Genomic DNA, 12490 nt, shown 5'->3' on the forward strand with positions numbered 1-12490 from the left:
GATCCTTCTTGCAGCTTTGGTTTTCAGGAGTTATGCTAGTTTCCAGTTAGTTTCCATTAAGAAGTGTCCCACTTGTAAATGTATTTTTGATGTGTTTGTGGGGGAGGGGATCTCCATACCAACTACTACAGCATCTTGATTCTTCTTCAGATGCTGAGCTTTTTAGTGACAGTTTGTCGTTCCTATTCTTACACACTGACCCCGCAGACTGGTATAGAAATTGGAAACTAAGCAGGCAAAGAAAACTATTTTTTATACGTAGTTTGCTTTAATAGCCACCAAAAAGACTGTGTCATTTCCTCTCACTGACCCTGTCCACCAGTTATGTTAGCCTTCCACATATCACTATAGCAACATATATAAATATATATCATACATTTATACACACATACACACTTTCTAAAGCACTTTTGTGAAGACACAGACTAGGCTTCAGCACAAGCACAACTGGGGGCCTCTCGCATGTCACTTAAAAATGATCACCGGTTTGCTTCACACAAGACTTTCAGTGGCCTTGCTGTGGCCATTAGTCCCTAGTTCCCAGAGAGAAGTTGGGATGACAAAAGGGGACAGTATATGTAAAGTCAGTACAGCATTTGGAGATCACAATAGAATAGAAGTAGGAGGTCTAGGCTAAGCATGAGATGGCATCTGGGAGTCACCACTCCCACCACGTGAATTCAAAGAACTCAGGTGCTGCAGTGTAGACTGACGCCCAGCCTGACGGTGACCCAGCTGCGTGGGCCCTGGGTCAGGCAGTCAGGCCCACACTGTCCTGCAGCACACCGCTGCTCAGTCCTGTGCTTTCAGATCTGCTGAGGAGCTCCAATGTGGGGACCACATGCACCACTGTGGGGAAGCAGGTCCTGTTTCCCCTGAGCTGACCCTCTGAGGATAGGTGATTAGGCAAGAAATGTCTGTTGCTGGCTCCCATGACCCCAGGGTGTTCAGAAGCAGTGTCACAAGGTCCTCTACTAACTAGGCATGTTTTTCCTTAGTGCTGAGCCACGGGGACCTGGCTGGGTATTCCTCAACTGCAGGAAAGGCCTTCTGCCTTTCACCCTGCCCACGAGGCCATATCTCTGACTCCTTCCAGACCCTCCAGTAGGTGTGGAGGAGGGCCCAGATCCTCCTCAGCAGACAAGGAGCTGTGAAGAAGGGGTGCAGGCCCATCCTTCCTGCTGTTTTAAGGACCTCTGGTGGCTTCGCTTCTTGCATGTCTCCTGGAGGTCAAGGGTCACAGGACTGGAGTGCATGGCAGGGCCCTTAGGGATTTCACCTGGAGAACAAAGTAACACAATAGAAGTAAGAGTCCATTATCAGGCCCTGCTGGTGGCTAACTGAGGCTGGAGAGGGCTGAGTGGTGACAGAAGCCAGGATCATGGTGACAGCCTGTCAAGAGGATGAGCTGAAGGGAGATGCTGAGGTCTGGAGAAGCAGCTGGTGCCACCAGATTAGAGTGAAACCTTCCCACCATCACCTGTGGTCAGATCTCTGCTCAAAGCCACTGCACACCAGGTGGCCAGACCCTACTCCCTCTTCAGGGGCCAGCTCACTCTCCAGTTTGCCTGGGAGAAAGGGGATGACATTTGTCATTTCCCAGGAAAAGATATGCTTAACCTGAAACAGCCACATAGAGAAGTGGCCTGTTGTAAGAAGGAGAGGACAGTCTGAGAGGTGGGCCCCTTGTTAAGTTTATGTTCTGTTTACTTGATGAGGAGGGTTGGGGGGCAGGTCAGCAGGGCCCTCAGAAATCATTTAAATCTAGTGCCTCCTCTTACAGATGAGGGTCAGTGATCTCACAGAGACTGGGGCCAGCCAAAGCCACACAGCCAGTTAGTGACAAGCCTGGAATTAGAACTTGGGCCCTGGTCCATTTCCAGTGGCCCAGCAGAAGTGGGAAGGAGACTTCCAAGCCAGCGGGTATGAGAGGCTGTTAGGTTACCTTTGCTGGGACAGGAATAAGGCTTTACAGAAGCAGTCTTGTAAGAGTTCTTCTAAAAAGGCTCAGGAAAGAAAGGAATCAGAAGAAATTAGCAGGAAAAAAATCAGGGTTAAATTATGGCCCAACCCATTTTCACACTGTAGGGTCAACATCCTTTTAGGTTACAATTTAGGAACATTCCTAGGAATGGGCTCAACTGATTATGGCAAAGCTTTAAAGTCCAAGGTAAAAGGCTTAGTTTTTGACTTTGAAGGCATTTCTAACACCTCAAGTTTTTCTTCAAAGTGGCTGCTAGAGAATGCGTTAGTGTTTTAAATAAATGTAGAGAATGCCTGCCTTATAGATAATCTTTCCCATTAAGTTTCAGATTTTCCTTATTACCAAATTCTCTTTTAGATCAAGAAGACACAATGGCTTTCTTTTGTGTTGTTTCCTAAAGAAAAAGATGTTGAAATCAAATTGCTGTTTTCAGCCCAATAGTGTGCAGTGAAATCAACTTGTTAGGTGGCATCTTTCCATCATTTTTTCATATAGTGACATAGGAAACCCAGAACCCATGACTGGCTTCAGGATTCCTTTACTGGAAAGCTCATTCAGAGGTAGACCTCACATGTCCTCTGACCTTGAAAATCAACTGAGCTGCATTTCTCCCCAGTCCCGACACGGCATAAAGGAGAGAGAATTGGGGTAAAGAGAGAAGACGATAACAAAGTGAGAGTGAACTGAGAAGTAAGGGGAGGTTTCTGATTGGGGTAGGAGGACTGATGGGGATGGAATCTAGAGGGATGCTCATTGAGGACCTGTGTTCTCACAGGTGGACCAGAAATTTCCTCTTGGAAGGTCAGCGCAGGTCAGGGGTCACCTGTGCATTCTGATACAGTGATAGTTTGCTCTGACCGGTGCAGTGGTTTCCTTACCTCCAAATTAGTCCTTGCCTTCTTCAAAACATCGTGTGTCCTGGTCACTAAAACAACAACAAAACAGTTCCCAAAGGCAGAAATTACCAGCTGGGTCCATACCTGACTTGGGTGTGTGTGTTCTAAAGCTTGTCTTTCTGGCCACTCAGCTCAGGGTCTCCTGCTGCCCTCCACCCCTCACATCTCCTCCTCTGCTCCTATCATTACTGATGGCACAGGAGGTTCAGGGATGTCACATTAGTCTCCCCCATCCCCTAGCCTCTCTGGTCACTGTCCATTCACAGCACACGTGGGGAGCCTGGAAGGCCCCCCAATTTCCTGTCCCATTCCCTGGCTCAGGGCACCCACACTGGCTGAAGATGAACTGCTCCATGCTTTCCTTCTGCTGGTTGGCTGTCTTCAGACGCTCAGCTGTACTCTGAAGGAGACTCTCCTGTTTGGATAGTTTGGTTCTCAGTTCCAGAAGCTCCTTTTTCATGGACTCTCCCTGGAAAGAAAAATAGGTGCTCTGTCAGTGGTCAGAAGGCGTAAAACACCATGTGATTTGTGGCTCTTTACAATTCCGAATAGGATTCTACAATCTTCTCAAGTATTTCTGGACCAGATTTCCCTCATCAAAGCCTCTAAAACCCTCCAGCAGGTGATGGCGCAGGATGGGCCATGAGGTGGGAACACCAAGGACCTGGAAGCCCCCATGCAAATGAAGCCACACTCCAGCCGCTGCAGAGAACCTGAGTCCAGGCCACACTGAAACTCCCAGCTGTGAGTAAGAGCTCTGATTTCGTGCTGACATAATTATATCACTTGGGCATCAAAACTTGGTCATTAGGAATATTATGACTGGGGAGACAGAGCTGGCCTGAGACAGTCTACAAGTCTGTAAATATATCTGCCAACTTTAGGATGACAAAATACTTCCTCCTTGGAATTAGCAAAGTTGGATCCCCTCAAGTTATCATTGATACTAGTCTGGAGTGAGAACCCTAGGAGGGATTTTGAAATCTACCTAATCCAAGATCATCAACCAGAGTGGCCTGAGATCTGAGAACACCTGAGGGAGGCTGACTTTCACCAGGCTTGACCCAGAGACTCAGGTTTAAGTGGAAATTTTTCTGGGATTTCAGTGGGTGGGTAAAAAGGGCTGGTCCACTCCTGGTGACATTCTGCGATCCTGTCTACCTATGTGGACCTGGGGGTGAGTGGGAATGGGCTTAGGATGGAAAAGGAGATGTTGTTTTAAATGGCCCTGAACTTCAGCTCCGCTGAACTTCAGAAAGTTAAAGGCATAGAACATTTATGGGTTACCAGGGCTCTTATGTCTCTGCCTCCTCTATGTTCTTTTCTTCTCCTGTTTGGCTTCTTATCCTGGGGGTCAGGCTGGGAGGAGAGGGATGTTTTCAGACCTGCACAGAGAGCAGTCACCACGGAGGAGAGGTCTCCCTCCAGGGACATGCCCCTCAGGTCCCCTTTGTCCCAACTGCCCATTCAGCTCCTGATCTTCAGGCTCTGCAGGCCAAAGAGGTAGAAGGCTAGTTGAGGGGCAGAACTGGTAGAGGATGCTGGCTTCTTACCGCTTTGCCCACAAGCGCAGGGCCAGGGGAGCTTGGCAAGGCTGCTCGCCAGAACATGGTGAGGAGGGAGGCTGACTCCTCCAGCCGGTGGTGCAGGGCGGTGGCTCTGCTCCTCAGCTCCTGGATGCCTTCACTGCCCATCACCTGGGAAAGGGGGCAGTAGCCATGGGCATCCCTGTGGCTGAGAGAGCACAGGCCTCGGCTTCCTTTGTGAGTGAGGTACAGCCACAGGCTTGCTTGAACCTGTGAGACTTTTTTCTAACCTGGAAGCCAAGGTTCTCTGATCTCAGCAAGGACCTCCCACTTTGTAAGAATTCATTTGATTCCACACTTTTTAGCTTTTAGTCCTGCTTCATGCTCTGGAGTCTAAGGTCCCTATTTTTGCACTGTACCCCCACCCCCACTGCCCTTCCCTAAATCAGGCCTTATGCTTCAAATGGGCTGCACCATTTGTAGCTCGAAGGACTGAGTGCTGCTCCCTTTACCTGGCATGTTCTCCTCCCCAGAGAACTACACATCCCCTAGTGGGGCCCTAATCCTCCATGAACCTGTCACTTTCCTTGCCTGGGATAATCACCAATTCTGGGTTCACTCCCTTACACCCACAGCACTTCCTGCACTGTGCCTGGAGCCCCTTGTTGTACTTGTTGACCCAGGTGTGGGCCTCCCTCTCGAGTGTGGGGGCTCCTGGAGCTCAGACAGCACAGCTGCTGGTACCTAGGTCTCTCCCTGGGGAAAAACTCTGAGAATCCTTGTGGCTTGTTCACCTCCCCTGCTCAGTCTGAGCAGAGAAATCCAAGGCTGCCACTCTCCTCACCCCTTCCGCACATCTGGCCCATATGGATAAATATTCTCAATTCCCAGACAACTGATTAAGCAATTTTATCCTGCCCACAAATGATCACATCCCAGTGTGACTTTAGCAGATAATAAACTACCAAACAGCATTGCAAGTATGTTGATGCTTAACATGCTCTCCTGATGAGGATGGCAATGCTGCACGTGCTTTTCTGTGGTTCTCAGGGGAAATATAGAGTCAGCTACATCTGGAACAGAACAAAGCTTGTAGTGACACTAGCTGGTGAAGACGGAAGGCCTAGCTGGATGTAAATGGAAGATACATCCTCAGGGGGTGAGAGATGTGGAGCAGGAAAAAAAGATAGAGGGAGAAGGAGCTAAAATCAAAAGAAGAAAGGGCTTAAGGAAAAGGTGCACCTAAGAGCTAAAACGTGATTACCTCTATGCCTGGAGCTTCAAGACCAGAGAAGCTACAGGCTGGTCTCACAAGTGATGCTATCTTCTTGACCAGCAGTCTGCTCTCCCCAATCTGCTCTCTTAGGGCACTATAGTCATCAATGTGGCCAATGACGTGGCGGCCATGCTTATTGGCAAAGGAGCCATCAGTAGCATCACCCTCCAGCTTGGGAAGGTTCTTCGTTACTGGAGAAACATCCAAACCCAGCTCTGAAGAATAAAACCACAACAACAAAGAACCCACTATTATTCATAGTCATCCTCAGTTCAATCCAAAAGGGACATCAAATAGTAAAAGAGGCCAGAAACAAGATCGACAGTCCAAAAGGGACATCAAATAGTAAAAGAGGCCAGAAACAAGATCGACAGTTTTGGAAAGCACAACTGTGAAGTCCATATATATTCTGGGTTCTATATTCTTATAGTCTTTCTCTCAGCATCTTATAATTGTAAAATTGCCAGGAGGTAAATTTTATCCTTACTGACAAACATTCAGGACAGACACTATTTTTTTTTTAATTTGTGGGTTGAGAAGACACAGACAAGGAAATTAAGCTGGATACAGAGAGCACTTTCAAGGAGGAAGAGGTTACAGTGCAATGAAGCAATACCAGAGCAATAGGAAAACCATAGGAGGAAGAGTAGTGACAAAAAAGGCAGCCACAGGAGGTGGAATGATAGGGCTAAAGGCCTTGGGACACGCAGAGGAAAATCTCTAAATTCAGATAATGTGTATACAGAGAACGAAAAGTTACTTGTATTAATAATTTTCCATCATTAGACCCTGAGTCCTGTGGTTGCCCTCTTTACCGTTCGGCCTACTGAAGGTTGTGGTCTCTGGGCCAGGAGCCGCAGAAGAAGAGCTGGGGAAGACCAGAACTGGAGAATTCATGCCTACATCCCGAACTGGAGGGGAAGCAACCGAATCTAGGGAGTAAAGACAAGCACAGTTTTAGGAACCCTGGAACACACCATTCCATTGGAGATCTAAGGCACCATGACTCTCCTCTCATACAGTTATCATCCATGTACCACAATCAAAACCAACAGCAAACTAATCACTTAGTTTGAAATAAGATGTTCCTGTCATTGAAGGCTGTTCCATGAGAAAAAACTTGTAGTTTGAAAAAATTATTAGGTGTATTTTTCTAATCCCAGATTTGAATATAATATTGTATGCAGTATGTCTAATACAATGCTTTGCAACTAAATTTAAATATGCATAAATATATGCAGTACATATGTTAAAATATTTGCTCAAGAAGTGAATGGATTTATGGGGATTTAACTCTGCACTCTAATCACCATTCTGATGAGTCAGTACTAGAAAATATGTACTAGTATAAGAAAAATAGGAGACATTAGCCTTGGTGAGTTTGAGATGCCCTATTGGAGACCAGACGGCAATCTGGAAAATATCACGAAGAGACTGATATGATCCAACTCAGGCAAACGTGGCTTAGAACCGGATTTCTAGCTCAGGCCTCTCTGCTGTATGAGGAGGAGGAGGAGCGACTGAGCCAGCAGGGATTAGTCCTGGCTGGTGCTGTGGGGAGGCACTGAGAGGGCAAAGCCTGAAAGGGAAGAGGAGCAATACCGAGACAGAGCATAATAAGGGAGAAGGGACCCAGCAAATCAAAAGTTCTGCTTTGAATCCTGGGTTGGCCTGTTAACTCCCGCAAACCTCAGCGTATCAGTTAATTGTCTCAGTGCCTATAGTCTCTCATGTGAAATACAGCGATAGTAAATCCTGCACTAGCTCTGATGAAATTATTTGAAAAATTATTTGAAAACATGGTAAATTTTAAAACACTCCACAGACATAAGGAATAGGCATTAACATACACAGCTGTTAACTGTTTTGAGTGCTTCTTATGGTGTTAGGCACTTGTAAATTATTTCATTTAGTGCTCCACATAACAGTTTATATTATTATTATCCTCATGTTAAAGATGAGGAAGCTAAGGCTTAAATGCTTGAGGGGTTTTAACACTTTTCCTAAGGCAAACAACATGTAAGTGGCAAACTCAGAATCTGGAGCCAGATCTGACCCTAAACTCCATGCCCTCAAGGCGCTGTACTGAAGCATCTTTGACTTCACCCCGACCCTAAGGAGTGTGGAAGAGGCAATATTGTCCCTTCCACCACACACATCCTGGGGACCTTCCCATTGGCTGAGGGCTTCATGATTCCCTTTTCCTTCCTACCTTGGAAGAACGGCTGCTTGTTTCCAGGGTCAGTGTTGGTGGGGAATTTCTGGTTAACGGAGGAGGAGCTGAGGCTTGCTTTGCTGGTATCACCATCCAACTGCTGTTCGAGCTGCAGTCGCAGACAGTTGTTCACCTGAATGCTCTGCTCCAGCTGCCCTCGCAAAGCTTGGATCTCTGCCACCAGGTGGCTCAAGTCACTGCTCAAAGGGACTTGGTGACAGGCATCCCAGGTGTAAGCTGAAAGGAGAGAGAGAGGTCTGGTGGCATTGAACCAAGTGTTTCCAAGCATCTGTGAGAACACTCTTCTGTGATGTTCCTTTCTGCCAAGGACCCCACTGTAATCTCAGAATCCCAGGAATAATGTGGCTTAGAACCTGCTTAGAACCATTACATCCCCTGCTGTGATGGGGATGTCACTTTTTCTGTGCAAGGACTGGCACATATTAAGATGGTACACACTCCAGCCTGGAGTTTCCTTGAGACTCAAATGACCCTTGTCCATCTAGAGGGCACATGATTGGCAAATAAAGTCAAGAGTAATATTTCTCCTCTTTATTAACCTTAGTCCTGCAGGCTAGAGAGCAGGGTCTTTCAAGGCAGGAGATCAATACTAAGCTGGAGAAGTGCACAGACTGAGGGAGAAGATGTGATGACCTCCACATTCAGGAATCAAAGGGGAGAGGAGGAAGAAGGCATCAGGTCTTTGGGCAACACGTAAGAATGGGAGGGATAGGGCTTCCCTGGTGGCTTAGTGGTAAAGAATCTGTCTGCCAACACAGAAGACGTGAGTTCAATCCCTGGTCCAGGAAGATCCCACATGCCATGAAGCAACTAAGCCCATAGTACACAACTACTGAGCCTGTGCTCTGGAGCCTGGGAACCACAACTGTGGGGCCCATGTGCCTAGAGCCTGTGCTTTGCAGCAAGAGAAGCCACCACAATGAGAAGCCCATCCATCCCAACTAGAGAAAAGCCTGTGCAGCAATGAAGACCCAGTACAGTCAAAAATAAATGAATTTTTGAAATTAAAAAAGAATGAGAGGGATAGATGAACAATCATAACTAATTGGACTTCTCAAGTTGTACATATAAGTTAAATAAGTGGGGTGACAATATACAGCCTTGATGTACTCCTTTCCCTATTTGGAACTAGTCTGTTTATGCCGAGTACATTAGGAGAAATGCTAGGCTGGAGGAAGCACAAGCTGGAATCAAGATTGCCGGGAGAAATAACAATATCCTCATATATGCAGATGATACCACCCTTCTGGCAGAAAGCGAAGAAGAACTAAAGAGCCTCTTGATGAAAGTGAAAGAGGAGAGTGAAAAAGTTGGCTTAAAGCTCAACATTCAGAAAACTAAGATCATGGCATCTGATCCCATCACTTCATGGCAATCGATGGGGAAACAGTGGCTGACTTTTGGGGGGGGGCTCCAAAATCACTGCAGATGGTGATTGCAGCCATGAAATTAAAAGACGCTTACTCCTTGGAAGGAAAGTTATGACCAACCTAGATAGCATATTAAAAAGCAGAGACATTACTTTGTCAACAAAGGTCCATCTAGTCAAGGCTATGGTTTTTCCAGTAGTCATGTATGGATGTGAGAGCTGGACTATAAGGAAAGCTGAGCACCAAAGAATTGAAGCTTTTGAACTGCGGTGTTGGAGAAGACTCTTGAGAGTCCCTTGGACTGCAAGGAGATCCAACCAGTCCATCCTAAAGGAGTCAGTCCTGGGTGTTCATTGGAAGGACTGATGTTGAAGCTGAAACTCCAATACCTTGGCCACCTGATGCAAAGAGCTGACTCATTTGTAAAGACCCTGATGCTGGGAAAGATTAAGGGTGGGAGGAGAAGGGGATGACAGAGGATGAGATGGTTGGATGGCATCACCGACTCAATAGACATGGGTTTGGGTAGACTCTTGGAGTTGGTGATGGACAGGGAGGCCTGGCGTGCTGTGATTCATGGGGTCGCAAAGAGTCAGACACGACTGAGCCACTGAACTGAACTGTTGTTCCATGTCCAGTTCTAACTGTTGCTTCCTGACCTGCATACAGGTTTCTCAAGAGGTAGGTCAGGTGGTCTGATATTCCCATCTCTTTCAGAATTTTCTGCAGTTTATTGTGATCCATACAGTCAAAGGCTTTGGCATAGTCAATAAAGCAAGGAGGGTAAAGATGATTCAAAATCTGAGAAAAGAATGGAGGCACAGATCAAGAAGATACAAGGAATGTTTAACAAAGAGCTAGAAGGTGTAAAGAACAGAGTTTAACAATAAAGTAACTAAAATGAAAAAGGCACTAGAAGGAATCAGTACCAGAATAAATGAAGTAGAAGAACAGATAAGTGAGTTGGAAGACTCATTTGGAAGAATGGTAGAAATCACTGCCATGGAACAAAAGAATGAAAACAAAATAAGGGCAGTTTAAAACTAATGCTCTTCAGAGAGGATATTGGCCCTCCTACAACATTCCTTTCCATGAAAAGAGTCTACAACTGGAGTGACTATCTGATGCTGGTTAAGAAGCTGGGTTTGAACTACTCTTACCATCTGGCTTCATGAACTAAAATCTTCTGGTGTGACCATGGAAAAGTGACTGATATGGAATCCTGAAATATATCATGTGATACAATAGTACATAGCACAATTTTCAAGAATCATTCTTCAAAACCCTTTTCTTCCCAATGGATAAAGAATCCATATTACAAGGAGGATCCTTACAGGATGGGTGATCCCTGGAACACCATCTGCTGCTGTGAGGACATAAACTTACAGAGTCCAAGTCCTGGAGGTGGCTATGACACTAAGGTGGCAGATGTCTACCTGGCATCCGAGTACAAAGCCTATGCCACCAGTGGGCCCACAGTACAAGGCGGTCTCCCTGTTTTTTTACTGGAGCCATTTCAACAACTCTCCATGAAAGCATGCTAGAGGCCTAAGACTTTGATTTTATTACCATGAAACCAAGTTTGTAACTTGACATAAAATGAAGGAAGGAGATCGGGGAATAGAATAGAATAGAAAGCTTCAAATAAGATGCCAAAGGCACTATTTTAGCTATGTTTTTCCATTCAGAATTAGTCTTAATAAAATACATTCAATTAAAAAAAAGAAAAAAAGAAGGACAATTTAAGAGACTTTTGGGACAACATTAAATGTACCAACATTTGCATTATAGGGGTCCCAGAAGGAGAAAGAGAGAGAAAGAGCCTGAGAAAATTTTTGAAGAGATAATAGCTGAAAACACCCTTAATGTGGGATAGGAAACAGTTGCTCAAGTCCAGAAAGTGGAGACAGTCCCATACAGGATAAACCCACGAAGGAACACTCTGAGACACATATTAGTCAAATTGGCAAAAATAAAAGATGAAGAGAAAATATTAAAAGCAACAAGAGAGAAGCAAAAAATAACATACAAGCAAATAACCATAAGGTTATCAACTGATATTTTTGGCAGAAACTCTGCAGGCCAGAAGGGAGTGGCATGATATATTTAAAGTAATGAAAGGGAAAAACCTACAACCAAGAATAGTCTACCCAGCAAAACTCTTGTTCAGATGTGATGAAGAAATCAAAAGTTTTACAGACAAGCAGAAGCTGAGAGAATTCAGCACCACCAAACCAGCTTTGCAACAAATGCTAAGGAAATTTCTCTAGGCAGAAAAGTAAAGGCTACAACTAGAAACAAAATTACAAATAGGAAAGCTTAGTGGCAAGGCAAACATATTGTAAAGGTAATCATACTATAAAGGTAGAGAATTATCCACACACAAAAAAATATGGTATCAAAACCAATAATCATGAGAAGAGCAGAGTATAAAAGTAGGCTATTGGAAATTCATTTGAAAGTAAGAGACGGGCAACTTAAAACAACCTTGTTTATATATAGACTGCTATATCAAAACCTCATGGTAACCACAAAACAAAAGTCTACAATTGATACACACAAAAAGGTAAAGCAATGCAAACACAACATTGAAGACAGTCATCAAACCACAAGAAAAGAGAATATAAGAGGAAGGGAGGAAAAAAGACCTACAAAAACAAATCTAAAACAATGAACAAAATGGCAATGAGAACATATGTATCAGTAATTACCTTAAATGGAAATGGATTAAATGCTTTAATCAAAGACATTCACTGGCTGAATGGATACAAAAAGATGCATATATATGCTGTCTACTAGAGACCCACTTAAGATCTAGAGACACATACTGACTGAAAGTGAGGGGATGAAAAAAGATGTTCTATGCAAATGGAAATCAAAAGAAAGCTGGAGTAACAATACTCATATCAGACAAAATAAACTTTAAAATAAATATATGACAAGAGACACAGAAGGACACTGCATAATGACCAAAGGAGCAATCCAGGAAGAAGATATAACAGTTGTAAATATAAATGCACCCAACACACAAGCACCTCAATATATAAGGCAAATTCTAACAGCCACAGAAAGAGAAATTGACAGTAGCACAATAATAGTGGGGGACTTTAATACCCCACTTACATCAATGGACGGATTAGCCAAATAGAAAATCAATAAGAAAACATAGGCCTTAAATGAAACATTAGACCAGATAAAGTTA

The 12490-nt window shown here is 44.7% G+C and overlaps 1 protein-coding gene and 1 pseudogene across 50 annotated transcripts in view; one reads left to right on the forward strand and one right to left on the reverse strand.

Moving 5' to 3' along the window:
- Positions 1-248: 248 nt before the first annotated feature.
- Positions 249-12490, reverse strand: part of PDE4DIP (phosphodiesterase 4D interacting protein) — a 147832-nt gene continuing 135590 nt past the window's right edge. For 14 of the 50 annotated variants that reach the window (XR_014052515.1, XR_014052513.1, XR_014052510.1 and 11 more), the window contains 8 exons: positions 7895-8134; positions 6498-6614; positions 5671-5897; positions 4434-4577; positions 3211-3349; positions 2863-2909; positions 1946-2006; positions 249-1279 (listed from right to left, as the gene is read on the reverse strand). Coding sequence is in view for 30 of the 50 variants with exons in the window: in XM_081486111.1 (XP_081342237.1) it covers positions 1134-1279; positions 1946-1997; positions 2863-2909; positions 3211-3349; positions 4168-4239; positions 4434-4577; positions 5671-5897; positions 6498-6614; positions 7895-8134 (1184 nt within the window). In the remaining 20 variants the exon portion in view is untranslated. Of the gene's footprint in view, positions 1280-1945; positions 2007-2862; positions 2910-3210; positions 3350-4167; positions 4240-4433; positions 4578-5670; positions 5898-6497; positions 6615-7894; positions 8135-12490 lie in introns of all 50 variants that reach the window. The other 36 variants (XM_081486118.1, XM_081486115.1, XM_081486117.1 and 33 more) reach the window with 6 other exon arrangements.
- LOC145507836 (lysosomal leucine aminopeptidase-like) lies at positions 10101-10891 on the forward strand (annotated as a pseudogene).

The sequence above is a fragment of the Giraffa tippelskirchi genome, chromosome 5 (genome assembly GCF_054371585.1).
Source record: "Giraffa tippelskirchi isolate mGirTip1 chromosome 5, T2T-mGirTip1v1.2.pri, whole genome shotgun sequence".
NCBI classification, from domain to species: Eukaryota; Metazoa; Chordata; class Mammalia; order Artiodactyla; family Giraffidae; genus Giraffa; species Giraffa tippelskirchi.